The following is a 16,827-nucleotide window of genomic DNA, read 5'->3' on the forward strand; positions in this document are numbered from 1 at the left end:
AAGCAGACCAGTACACATCTCATACATTGTGCAACATTACACGACAAAATGAAGAGTTACAAAGCAAAGGCAACATAGTTTTTCCTACTTTAGCGTTCTGATAATGGCAGGAAAGAAACTGAAATTGAACCTGGTGGTGAATCTTCTCCCTGACAGGAAGGGGTTGAAGAGTGCATGGTAGCAGGAGATCCAGCTGAAACTGCGATGACCAGTTCCTGGTCACGTCAGAAATGAGAATGGTTGTTTCCAGTGTAAGTCTTCCTTGTGCCTCTGATGCATCAGGAGCACATGAGATAAAACAGTAAAATCCCCGCTATCTGGAATTCAAGCAAGTGGCAGCCTCAAGCAACTGGGAAAAAGATTGCAGAAAATAAATAGGCAAAAAATACAGAAGCTTAAACTGGAGCCTCCCTAGTGGTTAGTTTGCCAGTCACACAACAGGCAATCACAAGGAATTGGAAAATTCACTTATCCGGCATATACCAATTCCCATAGGTGTCGGATACCAGCCATTTTACTACTATTCCTCAAGCAATGGTTTGTTGAAGAATCTTTGGACAAGTTCAGTTATCAAAATATCGACAAAGTTACAGGGAATATTATTTTTCCATTGTGCCATCAGGAATCCAAAAAAAGTTCAATTTTTATGTGATTTTCAGAATATTGGAATATCTTGAAACAGGTTATCAATAATTAATGATTATTACTACTGAAAGAACACACAACCAGACGGGTTGAGCTCAGTGAGCAGAACTGATTTATTGCAGGCTGCTGGCCTGGACTTGTACTCCCAGCCCGGTCCTGGCTGAGAACTGCGATGGGGGGCGCTAACGTCACCTGGGCGTCACATGGTCCCCTAGTGCGGGCTTCTGAGCCCTGGGCTGAGAAGAAGGGGAAACCCCTGACGGCGCCATTTTGGCTGGCTGTCCCGCCAGGTGGATTACAAGCACGGCCAGTTCGCCTGCCGAGTGGTGTGCTGCCACACAGCACCCCCCCCCCCCCACCCAGAACCAGCGCCAATGTCCTTTTTAGCTGGGCGGCCTCGCTTCTTAGGCTGGGCCACAATCACTGGTTCGGTGGGGTCAAGGTGTGTTGGCTTCAGCCTGTCCACGGTAAACAGTTCCCGCCTGCCGCCAATGTCCAGCGTGAACGTCGACCCTGAATGCTGGACATCCTTGTATAGTCCCTCGTAAGGTCTCTGCAGAGGTGCCGCAGGCGAGCCCCGCCAAATAAAAATGTAGTTTGCGGAAACCAGTTCGCTGGGGACGTGAGATGGCCGTGTGCCGTGTCTGGGCGGCGGTGGGGATCCGAAGGAGTCCAAGTGGGCCCGGAGGTGGGCAAGCAGCTCATGCGGCGACCGCTGGCGGTTATGAGGCGCATTGATGAACTCACCAGGAAGTGCCAGCGGTGCGCCGTGGAGCGGATGCCCAGGAGCACCCAAGGCAGTTCGTCCACCCAGTCGGGACTGGTGAGGCGGGCCATAAGTGCCGTCTTAAGGTGGTGGTGCAGACGCTCAACCAGCCCATTGGCCTGCGGGTGATAGGCCGTGGTGCGGTGTAGCTCAATCCCCAACCTGTTGGTGAGCTGTGCCCAGAGCGCAGAGGTGAACTGGATGCCCCGATCGCTGGTGAGGTGATTCAGAATGCCGAACCTGGCGACCCAACTGTGCAACAGCGCTCGGGAGCAGGAGTCCAGCATCAGGATTATCTCAGGCCAACAAGTGGTGCAGTCCACCACCATGAACAAGTAACAGTTGTCCCGGGAAACGGGTAAGGGCCCGACTATGTCCACGTGAATGTGGCTGAACCGTTCCCAGATGAGCTCGAACTCTTGCACGGGCGCCCTGGTGTGCCTATGTACCTTGGACATCTGGCAATGGGTGCACGTTCTGGCCCAGCTCGTGATCTGCTTCTGTAGCCCGTGCCAGACGAACCGCTCTGCCACCATCCAGACTGTAGACCTGATGGACGGGTGCAAAAGGTCGTGGATGTGGTGGAAGACTTGTCTGCGCCACTGCTGGGAAACCACTGGCCGCAGGGTGTCCATGGAGACATCGCATAGGATGGTGCTTCTGCCACTCGGAGTCGGGAGGTCTCGGAACCGCAGGCCCGTGATGGCAGTCCTGAAGGCTCATGTCTCTTCGTCGGACTCCTGGTCCCGGGCGAGGTGGTCGAAGTCGAGATGGCCGGACGCGAGAGTGCATCAGCGACCACATTGTCCTTCCCCACCTTGTGCTGAATGTCGGTGGGGTAAACTCCAACATGAAGGAGAAGTGACGCTGCTGGCAGGCCGACCAGGGGTCCTTCGCCATCGCGAGTGCGTGGGTGAGGGGTTTGTGGTCAGAGAAGATGGTAAAAGTCCTCCCCTCCAAGAAATATAGGAAATGCCATACCGCCAGGTACACGCCCAGTAACTCACGCTATACTTGCGCTCTGGTGGGCGGAGAAGCTGGCTGAAGAATGCCAGCGGCTTCCATTGTCTGTTCACCTGTTGCTCCAGGACAGTACCGATGGCTGTGGCAGAAGCATTGACGGAGAGTGCCATATGCAGGTCAGTGTGTGGGTGGGTGAGCATGTTAGCCTTCGCGAGGGCGTCCTTGGTGGCCTCGAATGCACTGCAGGCCTCTGGGTTCCAGGTGAGCGTTTTGTGCTTGGCTGCGGTAAGGGTGAATAGTGGCTGCATGACGTGTGCAGCTCCCGGGATGAATCGGTTGTAGAAGTTGACCATACCCGCAAACTCCTGCAGCCCCTTGAGATTGTCAGGACGAGAAAACTCCTTGATAGCGGAGACCTTCGTAGCAGCGGGCATGGCTCCCTCGCCCGTGATGGTATGGCTGAGGAACTACATGGACTCTCCCAAACTGGCACTTGGCTGGGTTGATGGTGAGGCCGAAGTTGGCCAGCCGGGAGAAGAGGGTGCACAGGTGGACCTTGTGTTGCGCCCGATCCCTGCTGGCAACGAGGATGTCGTCTAAGTAAATGAAGACAAAATCCAGATCTCTGCCCACTGAGTCCAAGAGGCGCTGGAGCCCGAACGGCATGCAAAGGAATTTGAACAAGCCGAAGGGGGTGATGATGGCCATCTTGGTTATGTCCTCAGGGTGCACCGGGATTTGGTGATACCCGCATACCAGGTCATCCTTGGAGAAAACCCTTGCCCCATGCACATTGGCCGTAAAGTGCTGGATGTGAAGGATGGGGTAACGGTCAGGAACTGTCGCCTCGTTGAGCCGTCAATAGTTTCTGCAGGGGTGCCAGCCGCCGGAGGCTATCGGGACCAGGTGGAGCGGTGAGGCCCACGGGCTGTCGGACCACCAAATGATCCCCAGCACCAACAGATGTGAAAACTCCTTCGCCACCTGGAGCTTGTCAGGCGGGAGCCGGCGTGCCTTGGCGTTAACCGGTGGGCCCTGGGTATGGATGTGGTGGAACACCCCATGGCGCAGTGAGGCAGCGGAGAACTGTGGCTTGAGGAGGGTGGGAAAATCGTCCATGATTCGCTAGAACTAGTCTCTGGGCGTGCTGATCGTGGCCATCCGCAGCTGCTCTGTGCGGGAGGCGTCGAGGCGAACGGCCTGAAAAATACGGGCATCCACCAGGTGCCTACCCTGAATGTCCACCAGAAGCCCGTGGGCGAGGAGGAAGTCGGCACCCAGGATGGCGGTTGGATGGGACGAGATGGTGAACCTCCACGAGAACTTTTGTCGGCTGATCTGGAAGTGGACCGTCTTGTCTCCATACTTCCGGATCTCTGTTGTGTTGGCCGCACTGAGGGGAGGTTCCTGGACTGGATAGGATGACGCTGATCTGGGCCCCAGTGTCGACAAGGAACTGCCGGACGCTAACTGAGTCCCGCAGGTAGAGGAGGCTGTTTCCTTGGCCAGCCGCCGCAGCCATTAACAGCGACTGGCCTGCTCGTTTCCCAGGAATGAGCAGGGCTGATGACACTTTCAAGCCTTGCCTCCCCAGCGCTGGTGGTAGAAGCAGAGGCCTGGAACGGATGCCTTGCCCCTGGTTATGCTCTTGGTGGTCACTGCATGGGCCGGATGCTCTACTGCAGCACTAGGGGCGGGCTTGGCATGGTCATGCCTGTGCCTCTTGACCCGCTGGACCACCGAGCCCTCCGGGAATCGCTTGAGCCATAGCTCTTGGGCCTTCTGAGCAACCTTCTTCTGGTTGGTAAAGATCTCTTGGGCCAGTAACGGCCGGATGTCCTCGGGCAGATGTCGATGAAAATGCACTCTAAGAGTTGGCAGTTGGCATGAGCACGAGCATCTCGTCCATCAGCTCCATCGGGGACCTCTCCCCCAAGGCATCGAGGTGCAGCATCCGAGCAGCACGCTGGCGCCTGGATAGTCCGAGGGATCTGGTGAGCACTCGCTTGATGGTCTCGTATTTGTCTTCGGTGGGTGGGTCCTGAATGAGGTCCAGCACACGTTTGGCGGTGGCCTGGTCGAGGGCGGTGACTACATGGTAGAATTTGGTCATGTCGGATGAAATCTGGCAGAGGTGAAACTGAGCCTCTGCATGGCCGAACCAGGTTTCCGGCTCCTGAACCCAGAAGTCAGGCAGCTTGATGGCTATAGCACTGATCCCAGGTTCGCTCTTGATTGGTTCAAAGACGTTTGAACCAGTCGGGGTTACCAATTGTAGTGCCAGCTACACTACTACTGAAAGATCACACAACCAGATGGGTTGAGCTCCGTGAGCAGAACTGATTTATTGCAGGCTGCTGGCCTAGACTTATACTCCCAGCCCGGACCTGGCTGAGAACTGCACTGGGGGGCGCTGATGATGTCACCCGGGCGTCACGTGGTCCCCCAGCGCGGACTTCTGAGCCCTGTGCTGAGAAGAAGGGGAAACCCCCGAAGGCGCCATTTTGGCCAGCTGCCCCGCCTTGTGGATTACAAGCGGGGCGGGTTCGCCTGCCTAGTGGTGTGTCGCCACATAAGTAAAATTACAATTGCATTTTGGAAAACTTGCAGCAGATTTTCACATCATTAAGAAATGTGATAGGAATCCCTGAATCTGCTTTTTAGTGAAGCTAATCAAAGGATAGATTTTAGCCAAGGCACCAGTGTGGTCTGCTCAGGTCTTCATTGTAGTACAATGACAATGATCTAATGTCTCATCCAAAAGACACAGCATTCCCTCTGTACTAGAAGTGCCAACTCATTTACGTGGTAAGTGCGTCTGGAGGGTGATTTCAAACTGCAACTTGTGGATTCTGAAGCCAGAGAGCTTCCACAGATTCATTGGGTACCACTCTTGACTTTGCTTCAAGTGGTTGCTGGTTCTGGGGTCAGGTTGATCAACAGCTCACCTCCTATCCCCACCCCCAATTTGTTTCTGATCCTTCAATTTCAATTATGATTTTTAGACTGCAGGCACGTAACGGCACAATTAAGGAATTTTGCCACGACAGGGACAGTCTAAAAAGTATTGTGCAGGAATTTGGAGTCAATTCCTGCACCGCAATTTATCCTGCAGGACCCCTGGAAATTTTTGAAGGAAGCCTGCAGTGTAAATCTTACTGGAAAAATTTGTTGTCGGTCATCCACTCGACTGCATGTCCAACCCCCGGGACTGTTGTACTCAGGTACTTGCAGTCTAAAATGGTACCCAATGTGAATGACCACTGTTAGGTCTGCTTTGTTCATGAATGAGTGAGACAAACACCAGACTGAGTCGAAATCAGGGTTCTTTGTTCTTTATTACCGGATTGTAACACTTGCAACTAACAATGTTAGTCGGAGAATGCATTCTGCCGTTATCAGCAAAATGGTGATTTTTTTATACCCTTGGATACGTGCTTAGAACATCATCATATCATTACTTGTCCAATGACTAAAACTGTTGCTATCCTTTCCCTGCTAGCTTCCTGCCTCTCAATCCATCAATGTCTCTCTTATCTTGTAAGTACAAGGATGCATTCACATCTTGTTACAGCCCTGCACAGGGTAACTCCTTACACATTCCCATCTCATGATGTTTTACCTTACACCACACGGGCAGATATTATGTTAATTTTTTCCGCGATTTTCCCGACATTGCAGTCTAAAAACCATGTATGACTGCCAAGTCTAGACCCCAAATCAAACAAACAGATGCCACTCCCCCACACAATTCCCCTAGCAGTACTATTTAAACCGCTGATTCTCCCCTCCTCGCTCATTCATTATTCAAACTGCTGGCCCTGATCCCCACCACATCAGCAATCAAATTGGCAATCCAGAGTCTATCTCTATTGTATGAATTACGATCTGGCATGTGTGCATAAAGCTGAGTGGGAGAAACAGAAGAACTGCAGATGCAGGAATCTTCAAGCAAACAATGAGTAGTTGGAGGGACTCAGTGGGTCAGGCAGTATCTGTGGAGAGAAAATAGTCAGTAAACGTTTTGGGTCGGGATAAGGTCTTGATGAAGAATACTTACGATACCTGAAACATTGGCTGACCACTTCTTAACAGATGCTGCTTGACCTACTGAGTCCTTGCAGCTTCTCTTTTTTTTAAATTTTTTATTTTTCACACCATAAATCACATTAGCCATGATATACACTTTTTCTTTTTCACACATTTACAGTGACTTTTTCTCCCCCCCCCTTCCTCCTCCCAAGCCACCCCCCCACCCCCCCCCCCCCCTCTCATCCATTTTAGGTATACAATCTAGGTTCTTGCAGCTTCTCATTGTTTGTCCCTTTTAAGTGTCCGTAGTTTACACTGTTTCAGCAAGAAACTGCAGAATCAGAATCTATTGTCGTGAACAGGTCACGAAATTCAGTGTTTTGCGACAGCATCACATAACAAACTTTCATATTATAACCATCTTATGAGATTACTATTTAAAAAATTAAAATAATAGTGCACAGTAAAGTACGGCAGTGCTTTGGGTTCCTTGATTTTTCAGGAATCTGATGGCAGCGGGGAAGAAGATGAGTGCTCATCTTTGGGCTCCTGTACCTTTTTCCCAATGGTAGCAGAGTAAAGAGGACATGGGCTGGGAGGTGGGGGTCTTTGAGGATAGAGGCTCCTTTTTTTTTGAGACTCCACCTCATATCGATGGCCTCGATCGAGTGAAGTCTGGTTTTAGTTGGAAGTCTCTTACGAACAGTAATGTGTTTCCATCCAGCTAACCCAAAGAAACGTTTGTCAAGACATCGGCCATCATGCAGGCAATGCCTTAAAAATCTCTGGACATTGGTCAGTGCCCAACATCAGCCAGCGGAAAATTAATGTTAATATTGCCATATAAATATTATCATTGTTCAATCAAACAGTGAACCAAAAGAAGACAAGATTATTAGTTATTGTTTGGTAAGCTGCTAATTTAATTTCTGTGCCACCATCAGTATGTTTCCTCTCATCCAATTCCAGGAGTGTTAATATTGTCCTGGTACCCTTCTGGAGTAGAAGATGACTACAGTGATCCAGTGGATGACCTCGTACCTTCCATACTGGATGCCGCCGAAAGTTACAGTCTCAAGGTAATTCTCTCTGTCTTTCTTAGATTTTAATATGTGCAATGTGGAAGCAAAAAGAGAAATTAAAATAGTTGCATGAGAAGATTTTTTTTAAAATGGAAGTGGAAATTAGCTGTGATTTTGATGGTCCACAATAAGCCACCTATGCAGTGAAACAGATGTATACCATAGTCCAGGATGATTTAAGTTTCTGCATAGTTTAAAGCTTCATGACGGCTATTGAGAGTTGTTCTGCAGATAAATCATCTTTCCTGAGAAGCCGCAAGGGATGCACGTTAAAGGAAAGCAGGTGGTGCAGTGGTTCACCTGGTCGTGCTGCTGGCTCGTAGCGCCAGAGACCTGGGTTCAGTCCAGACCTCAGTGGTGCTGCCTGCGAGGAATGCTCTAATTTGCTCCCCAAACCGTAAACATGGTTTAGTAGATTAATTGGTCACTGTGAAATGCCCCTGTGTTTGGGCAAGTGGTAAAATCTAGCAGAGGTAATGAGAACATGGAGAGAATAAAAATGGGATCAATGTTAGTGTAGTTGGTGGTCATCACGGTCTCGTTGGACCAAAGGGCCTGTGTCTGTCTGTGGCTCCATGATCTTTTGATGAAGGTGATGGAAAGTAAGATTTTTTTCCCCCCAGTATATGCAGTGGATCTGAAGGCCCTTCAGTAACACCTTCAGAAAAAAGTGCAAGCAGGTAAACCTCGCTAGGGTGAGGTGAACTCGGATGTGGTCAATGTGAATCAAGTTCCCAGCATATGAATACAGTGAATGACCTCGCTCAGATGGTCATCTTCAAGCTCCATATCCAACCAAATGCTCTACCACTGCTCATTTCAACATGCCCCATCCCTCACATGCTAGGTCACCCACCCCAGCAATCATCTACTAATAATCTCTGCCAATTCAATCTGCACCCAGCAAGTGTCATATTGAGCTTGGAGTGAATCCTTTCCAAAGTGAAAATGGAAGCCAATCCATTCCCACACTTGTGAAGTCAACCAACATCGACCAATGTAAAGGCTTTCATTGCAGAACAAGCATCAGCCAACCAACCTTTGTGCTCTGTAGTGACTCATGCCAGCATTATGATACAGCCTAAAATGGGCAGAGTTCCAAAGCAATTTAACAAGTGGCACAGGCCAGAGGGGTTGCAATGATTCCATGGAACTCAACCTATTTGCAGGACGGTAGCATTTTCACCCACACTCATGAGTGTCCATGTTACCCACCAAGCAGCATAGCTTATTACCTCAATTACCAACCTGCTGGAGCTCACTTCTCAAGTCAACCACCAAGAGTGTCTGCCAAAATTCAGCAGTCTTCCACGAATCATGCTGCAGCCACTAGGACAAGACTGTGCAGGAGCACAAAGACAAGCAAAAGCACTTGGAAAGCTTGTACTAAGGGAATGGACGAGGATTACAAAAGGATTTGTGAGGATTTGCAAATTGGTATCATTTAATTCATAAATATGATTTGCAAAATTATTTTGCACTGTTTTGTGCAATTGTTGCCAGATGAATGCAACAAAGATGGTGAATGTGTAATTAGGATTTTATTCACCATTCTCACATACTCAGATGCAGTGTGATTTACCTGCAAACTAATGCACTGCACAGCCACCTCTTTGCACTTCTAAAAGTTCTTCTTGTGGCCAAAATATAATGCAAATCATATAACTCTACCCCTATTTTCCTTACAAATATCTTGCAAGAGGTAAAGGGGCAAAGTAATTATACATGAAAAAGTTTCATGAATATTTATAGAGGATGTGGACAAGGGTGGGAGGAGAGGTTGGGGGGGGGGGAGGGTCAGGTGGTATAAAGGGGGCTATGCATATAGACAATTGAAACTCACGATCTGGAGGTGCTGGAGCCCTGATTGAACAAAGAGAAACTGGAGGGAGTCAGCAGACTAAAGGGTCCTGATCCAAAATGTTGACTGACCATTTCTCTCAGTGGATGCTGCCAGATGTACTGAGACCCTCCAGCCTCTCTTTGTTTACTTATAGACAAGAATCAAGTTCTGAACTGGTTGGTCAAGTTTAATGTGGGCTAATCTCCACCGTTTATGTTTTTTTTTTAAACACAGCCGCTGCGTTCCAGGAAATTATTCCCATTTTTACAGAATGCATGCTATGTAAAAAGCTCGGAATAGGAATGAGGGTGCCATTCCCGTTCTGACATTTTACCTCCTAGACCCCTAGTAAATGTCCCAGAATGCCCGCATTCTGTGAAGAACGGGCTAATGAATAGAACGTATCGATGATGCATAAAAGCACACTTCCGGTATGTGGTCTAAACTCATGTAAAGAAATGGAGATTTGGTCGTTCGTGTATGAATAACCAATGCTGAGGTGTTGGACATTCTTTAGACTGGTAAAATCACGCAAAGTCTATCTGAAAAGATAGAATTGATTCCCTGGATTCTGAGGTGGCGAAAGAAGGGCAGTAAGGAAATATTAGAGGCTCCATCCACAATGCATTCCTGAAATGTTCAAATTACATAGATCAGAAACTAAACATATTTCTCAAATATGCAAATGATGAATGACACCTCTGATCAAGGAAAAGAATAAATAGATAATAGCACATTGTGAGTTTAATATTAGTGGGTGGGAAATTCTTGGAATTTACGTTGAAGTCAATGAGCATCATGCTTTAATCAAGAGCAACTCATTTTATATTGACTAAAGGTAAATTGGCAAGATGTGTTTGACAAATAAGTTTTTTTAAAAAACATTTTTTGATTAAAGATGATTGCTTTAGGTTGGGTCTAAATGATTTTCAGGAAAAAGCATGAACACAGCATGTAAGTGGAAATAAATCAGTTACCACTGAGTTGGATAATGGACAAGAATCAAAAGTTCTATTGTTTGGATTAGAGGGAAAGATTGCCTAAGTATCTGGATGGAGAGACGATATGGACAGGAACTGGGAAATGATACTGTTAGCACAAAATTCTGTCAGTCAGGAAATTATAAAAGATTTTAAACAGGTTGAAGAAGACACAAAAGAAACTTGAATGTGGAGGTAGAGCAATTTCTGCATTGCTGCCTGTGCCATGTGCTAGCGAAGGCAAGAGCAGGATAATATAGCAGATAAATAGATGGCTGAGAAGTTGGTTCAGGGAACAGGGTTTCAGATTTCTGGATCATTGGAATCTCTTCTGAGGAAGGAATGACCTGTATAAAAAGGACAGGCTTCACCTGAACATGGTGGGGGGGGGGGGGGGGGGGGGGTGTAGTAGTGAGAGAAACCAATATCCTGGTAGGCAGGTTTGTTAGAGCTGTTGTTGAGTGTTTAAACTAATTTGGCGGGGGGTGGGAACCAGTGAGTTGAGGTAGAGAATTGGGCAGTTGATATACAAGTAGATGCTGGGCGTCGTCAGACTGTGAGGAATGAAAGGCAGATGATAAAGCAAAGATGCACTCAGATAGATGGGTTGAGGTGTCTATTTTACTGCAAGAAGTATTGGGAATAGAGGAGATAAACTCAGAGTGTGGGTCAATCTAACCAAACTCTGATCTTGTGGCCATTACAAAGGCTGTCTCAGAACAAGAATGGCTGCTGAATGCTCCAGGCTTGAGATGTTTCAAAAAGGCCCGAGTAGATGGTAACAGAGGTGGGGAAATGCCATTGATGATCAGTGATAGTAATCACGGCTGCAGAAAAGGGAAGTAGTGGAGGCATTGTCCACTGAGTCGTTATGGGTAAAAGGATCAGGAAGGGGGCAATAACTCACCAGGTGTATATTGGCCACTCCACAGTAATAACGGGGACATAGGGGAGCAGAGAGGGAGGCAGATTCTAGAAAGGTTCAAAAATACTAAGGTTGTGGTGATAGGTGCTTTTAATGTTCCTACTATTGATCGGCACCATCTTAAAGTGAAGGGTTTGAACGGAGTGAAATTTGCTAGATGTTCTGCAAGGATGTGTTCTGGAACCCCCTCCTCTTTGTGATTTTTATATATATGGCCTGCATGAGGAAGTGGAAGGGTATGTTAATAAGTTTGCAGATGACACGAAAGTTGGTAGTGTTGTGGGTTAGTCTCAACAGTTGCCGGGGGCTACAAAGGAACAAAGAGCAGGGCTGAGAAGTGGAAGATGGAGTTAACTTAGAAAAGTGCAAGGTGGTTCATTTTGTTAGGTCAAATTTGAAGGCAGAATACAATATCAATAGGAGGACTCTTAAGCAGTGCGGACAAACAGAGATCTTGGGATCCATGTCTATAGGACACTCACACTGCTGTTGTTAAGAAGGCGTACGACGTGTTGGCTTTCATTAACCATGGGATCAAATTCAAGAAGCGCGAGGTAATGTTGCAGCTATACAAGACCTTCTAGACCCCCACATGGAATATTCTGTTCAGTTCTGGTCCTATCACTACTGGAAGGATGGAGATGCTATAGAAAAGGTTCAGAGGAGGTTTACAAGAATGCTACCAAGATTGGAGAGCATATCTTATGAGGATAGGCTGAGTGAACTTGGTCTTTTCTCCTTGGAGCGAAGGAGGATGAGGGATGACCTGATAGAGGTGTGTAAAAGAATCAAAGGCAATGATCATGTGGATGGCCAGAGAAATGGCTAACACAAGGGAGCATAACGTTAAGGTGCAGGTAGGGTTCTTCACACAGAGAGTAGTGGGTGCATGGTATGAGCTGTTGGCAGTCGTAGTGGAGATGGGTACAATAGAATCTTTTAAGATATGTACTTGGAACTGAGAAAAATAGAGGGTTATGAAGTATGTAAATTCCAGGCAGTTGTTAGAGTAGGTTATTAGCTCGGCACAATACCGTGGGCCGAAGGGCATGTATGTTGTAGATTTCGAAGTTTTGTGTTCTACGTTTTAGAAGCACGATAACAAAAAGGTTCTCGGTTCTTGATTAGTCAGGGCATCCCAGGTTATGGGGAGAAGGCCAGGCAGTGGGGCTGAGTGGGAAAATGGAGCAGCTCACGATTAATGGGCTAAATAGCCTATTTCTGCTCCTATGTCTTCCGATCTTGTGATATAGACTGTAGAAAGGCCACAAAAACCTTGAGGTGACCATGACCTGAAAATACCTAAGTACTTGGAAGATCAAAAATAAGTAGATAAGGCTATAAAAAGTTAAGATTTTGGATTTTACAAATTAAGAGTACAGAGTGTATACATTTTTATAAGATACAATATTTAATCTTAAAAGTTAGGTTATTAAATTCATAGAAAATTCATAGCATTGATTCATTATGACACTCAACACACATCCCATTATCCCCTCTTACCTGCCCCTCTCCAAACCTTTCACACATAGATCAGCCTATAAATGTGTAATAAAAATGTTACTTTGTTTCTACCTTCTACCGAGGCAGAAACTAACAGGAGTAGGATGATGGCCCAAGTGGAGAGACTGTGCTTCTTGAGGCAAGAGAACTTGGCCATCCTCTCCATGGGCAGAGGGACCACTAAGACACCCACTCAAGTTCATAGTCATTCCCCTTTATAAAAAGGTCGGGTGTAGTCCGAGTTGGGGGAGATGTGTATGTGCATTTGCCAGTGACTTTTGCACGGCCTTCCTTGTGAAATGTCCTGTTCTGAGCCACGTGGCCCTTAATATTAGCATTCACTTGCAGAATTGAGGGGTTGTGACTATCCAAAACCAGTCATTTTCCTGAATCTCAGAGTACCAACTTATGCCAGGAAGTCATTAACAACTGAATTCTTTCAATTCATTGGAGATCAACAAGAAATCTGCAGATACGGGTCTAATGCAGTGCACTAAAACGCTGGAGAAACTCAGCAGCCATGGAAAGTAAAGGGCAGTCGACGTTTCAGCCTGAACCCTTCTTCAGGCTACATTCCTGACACTAGGAAGAGATCTGGGGCAGTAAGTAGCATGGATTGCAACCAGAAAAACCCAATCCAGTTTTGCTACTGGCAAAGCTACAACCAGAAATGTTCACAAACACAACTGATTCCAGATTATATTGATTTTACATTAGACAGTGGTGATAAAATAGAACTATGCCATCCAGTTTCGAGGCATTTAATATTCAACACACAATATGTGGAAATGGAGGAAAAGATTGGGCAGTTGTCTAGGTTTGGATACTTTCACAAAATGCAAGCATAGCTTCCTTTTGTAGAGTGTGGTTTTCCTCTTCCCCTCCTTTATTATTGTATTGTACCATCCCCCCCTCTTTCTCTCTGCACCAAAAAAATGAACTCTCTCTTTTGAGTTCTTACTTCCAGATGTTAACAGCCAACTTTTTGCATTTGCCATCTACTGTGTCCCCTGCCTCTAATTTGCACACATCATTTAAGACAGGAACTCAAAGTATTTTTCTTGAATTTAATCCATCATTGTTTTGATGTGCAAATTAGGTGGAAAGTTTCTATGGTTACCATATTATGCAAATATGTCACTGCAGTTATTTAACTTGGCAATTTTCAGAGGTGATCAATTAGAAAGATTATCAAAAGAAAAGCATAAGCTACAAGGAAATTTAAAAAAAACTTTAATGAAATATACATTTATGTAAAATTGCTTCATTTAAAGAATTAGGAATATTCTCAACAATTCAGTCAGCATTTGTTCAAATTCAAAACACTGAGGCAATGCAAAATGCAATTGGATAATTAGCTTCTGTCTTCACAAGATGAATGATGGTTGCTTCACAGAACATAGGAACTCATTGTCTGCCATTCCAGTTCGTCTATGGCGAGTCTGTCTCATCATTTCCATTTACCAACTTTTACTATGTTTTCCTCATCCGACAAAATTCCATTGGTCTCGGTTCTGAAATGTCCATTTGGGCCACAGTCCAAACTTGAGCATTCCTTTTCTGTTTATTGTGGCTTCCTGACATCACACCTGGTTGCTTAGTTCAATCCTTGTACTTGCTTTCACTCAATAGTTTGGCCTTGGTTAAGTTCATTTATTTACATCAGTAATATCGGCACACTCCAGTGAACATTGGCCAAGCCAACCCAAAAGATTGGGGTGTTATAAAGTGAGTTAAATCCAAAAAAAACCCCTCAACAATCGTAGATAACTCTAGCCTAAGATTTAATTTTCAAAATAGTTTGGCATGGACTAGATAAGCTGAAGGGCTTGTTTCCATGCTGTAACGTTCTATGGTTATGAATCGCTGCTTTTAAAACTAGCCATGCCCCTATTAAAACAGATCGACCAACTTCAGAAGCATAAGAAGTCTCTTTACCTTTTCTCAGGTGCACAAGAATAAGGAAGACTATTTTTGAATAATTTTATTTTGCATATTTAATTTACTAAAAAAGATATTACAGTATACTTTTAAGTCCTGTTAGTGATTGCCAACTATCTATTTAATCGCAAAATAACTGAAGTCCTGGTCCATTTCACTATTTGAATCAATCTCATTTGTGACCCCTCTGAGGCCACGACTGTCCTCTGAAAAGAGGTTGTCCAGAAGTAAATCGCGAATATCTGTGGACACCGTTGGTTGAAGTAAAAACACAAAATGCTAGAGAGACTCAGCAGGTCAAACCGTGTCCTTTATGGAGCGTCAGTTCTGTATCTTTCCCTTTGCTAATAATGCTGGAGTCTCTCCAGCATTTTCTGTTGTCCAGAAGTGGTTAATATATACTTCCATTAGATGTTTCTTTGCACTTGATCCTATTCTCTTCCTTGTTAGCTCCTGCAAGAAAGTAATAACGATTCTACCTTGTGATGTCTGGAACCTAAAACTTGATTAATTGGGTGAATGGAGCAGAATAAGTAAAACAGCATTACAATTAAAATGCTCAGTGGATGATAGATCCTCATAAGGCCGAATTGCTTTATGGTTAAGATTTATTTTGTGCATGATTCATGAGGAATGTATTGCTAAAGGACCCAATGAGAATTGGCATTGGAAGCACGGCAAGAAAAATCATTAAATTTGAGACTTTCATCCTCTATGATTGACAGATGAAATCGAACCCTTGTGACAATTGAAATTAGCATCACCATTTTCTTGCATTTCACTGAAAAAAAATTGGACAAAAAAAGTCAGTTTAAAGGAGACATTAGCTCCAGTTTTGATATATAAAAACATTTTAAAATTTGTGGGCGTACTGGTTAGTACAATGCTATTAGGGCACTAGCAACCTGGGATTCCACTGTCTGCAAGGAATTTCTATGTTCTCCCTGTGTCAGCGTGGGTTAATTCACCACATGTGGGATACCAGTAATTGGGTAGTGCTGGCTTGTTAACATGCACAGCTCTAAATTAAAAAAAAAGATAGAAATGAGTAAAGATCTAAATCAATTCGTATTTTGGTGCAAATGGAGAATGTACGAATACATCAATAATATGATCAACTTCCAGTCCCTATGGCCATTAACTATCATTAATTGCTCTGCAGACTTTAGTATTAGCTTTTATTTTTGTCAAAAATATTTGCTAGCTGAAGCCCTGAAATTTTCCTTTCACTTGTGGAAGAGCAATGCATTGTGGCCGATTAAAGCATTTAATTAATTTTCTGGGCTGTGATTAGGCACAGGAGTCTATTGCTTCTTTCAGGCCTATTCTAAATTGATGTTTATTAGCCTGACAAACAGGGAATGAGTTGAGCAAAGATGCTTTCACTTGGTTGACAGATCCACATTCTTATTTAATGAGCTGTTCTGACCTGAACTCAGTCTGCAATCTATTTAGAATCTCCATTTTAATTAGCGAGTTCAGTTTCAATGCTGGATATGGAAACTGAGTAGATACTTCAGCCAGCAGGTACAAAACTCCTTCTGCACACTCAAATAAAGTAAAAAAACCTTTGCAACATGCTTAGGTGAAAATATATTATCTTCATACTATAGCTAGGCACGCAGTGAGTGAAAGAACCACAGAGAGTTGGAAGTGAGTTGAACCAACTAATAGAACTCTCACATACATTTAAATCCCTTGGAACCCGATAAATGCTTTATTTTTGATCACAAAATGATAAAGCTTGCGACTCCTGGGACCTTTATGATGCTAGCCACCAGGCTGTGGACTTGACCTGCACCCGAAACTCTCACAGTCAGATCTGGCGTGGACTTGCCCGCAATCCGGTTCGCCCATTGTGTGGCAAGCCACCACAATACACACCTCTAATTTAACATGCATTTCTGATATATTAATATTCACATGTTGCCCTTATGTATTCTCCTGCTTATGGCAGTTAGAACTTCTGCAGTTTACCACCATTGGTTATCAGGACTTCAGAAAGCACACATTGCAACCAAATACACAAATTGAGGTTATCCCGATGATCAGGATGGATTGGCATGTGGATAAAACTATGCCCTTTAAAGCAGACATTCAATTTGCATTTATGTGGCACCCCAAAGCACATTGCAGCCAATGGTGTA

The 16,827-nt window shown here is 45.3% G+C and overlaps 1 protein-coding gene across 1 annotated transcript in view; it reads left to right on the forward strand.

The window, feature by feature from the left end:
• LOC138741575 (glycoprotein endo-alpha-1,2-mannosidase-like protein) overlaps window positions 1-16,827 on the forward strand; it is a 44,810-nt gene that overhangs the window by 15,379 nt on the left and 12,604 nt on the right. Inside the window, exon 2 of the mRNA XM_069895831.1 lies at window positions 7,376-7,485. Coding sequence (XP_069751932.1) covers window positions 7,376-7,485 — 110 coding nt within the window. The remainder of the gene's footprint in view (window positions 1-7,375; window positions 7,486-16,827) is intronic.

Source organism: Narcine bancroftii, chromosome 8 (assembly GCF_036971445.1).
Source record: "Narcine bancroftii isolate sNarBan1 chromosome 8, sNarBan1.hap1, whole genome shotgun sequence".
NCBI classification, from domain to species: domain Eukaryota; kingdom Metazoa; phylum Chordata; class Chondrichthyes; order Torpediniformes; family Narcinidae; genus Narcine; species Narcine bancroftii.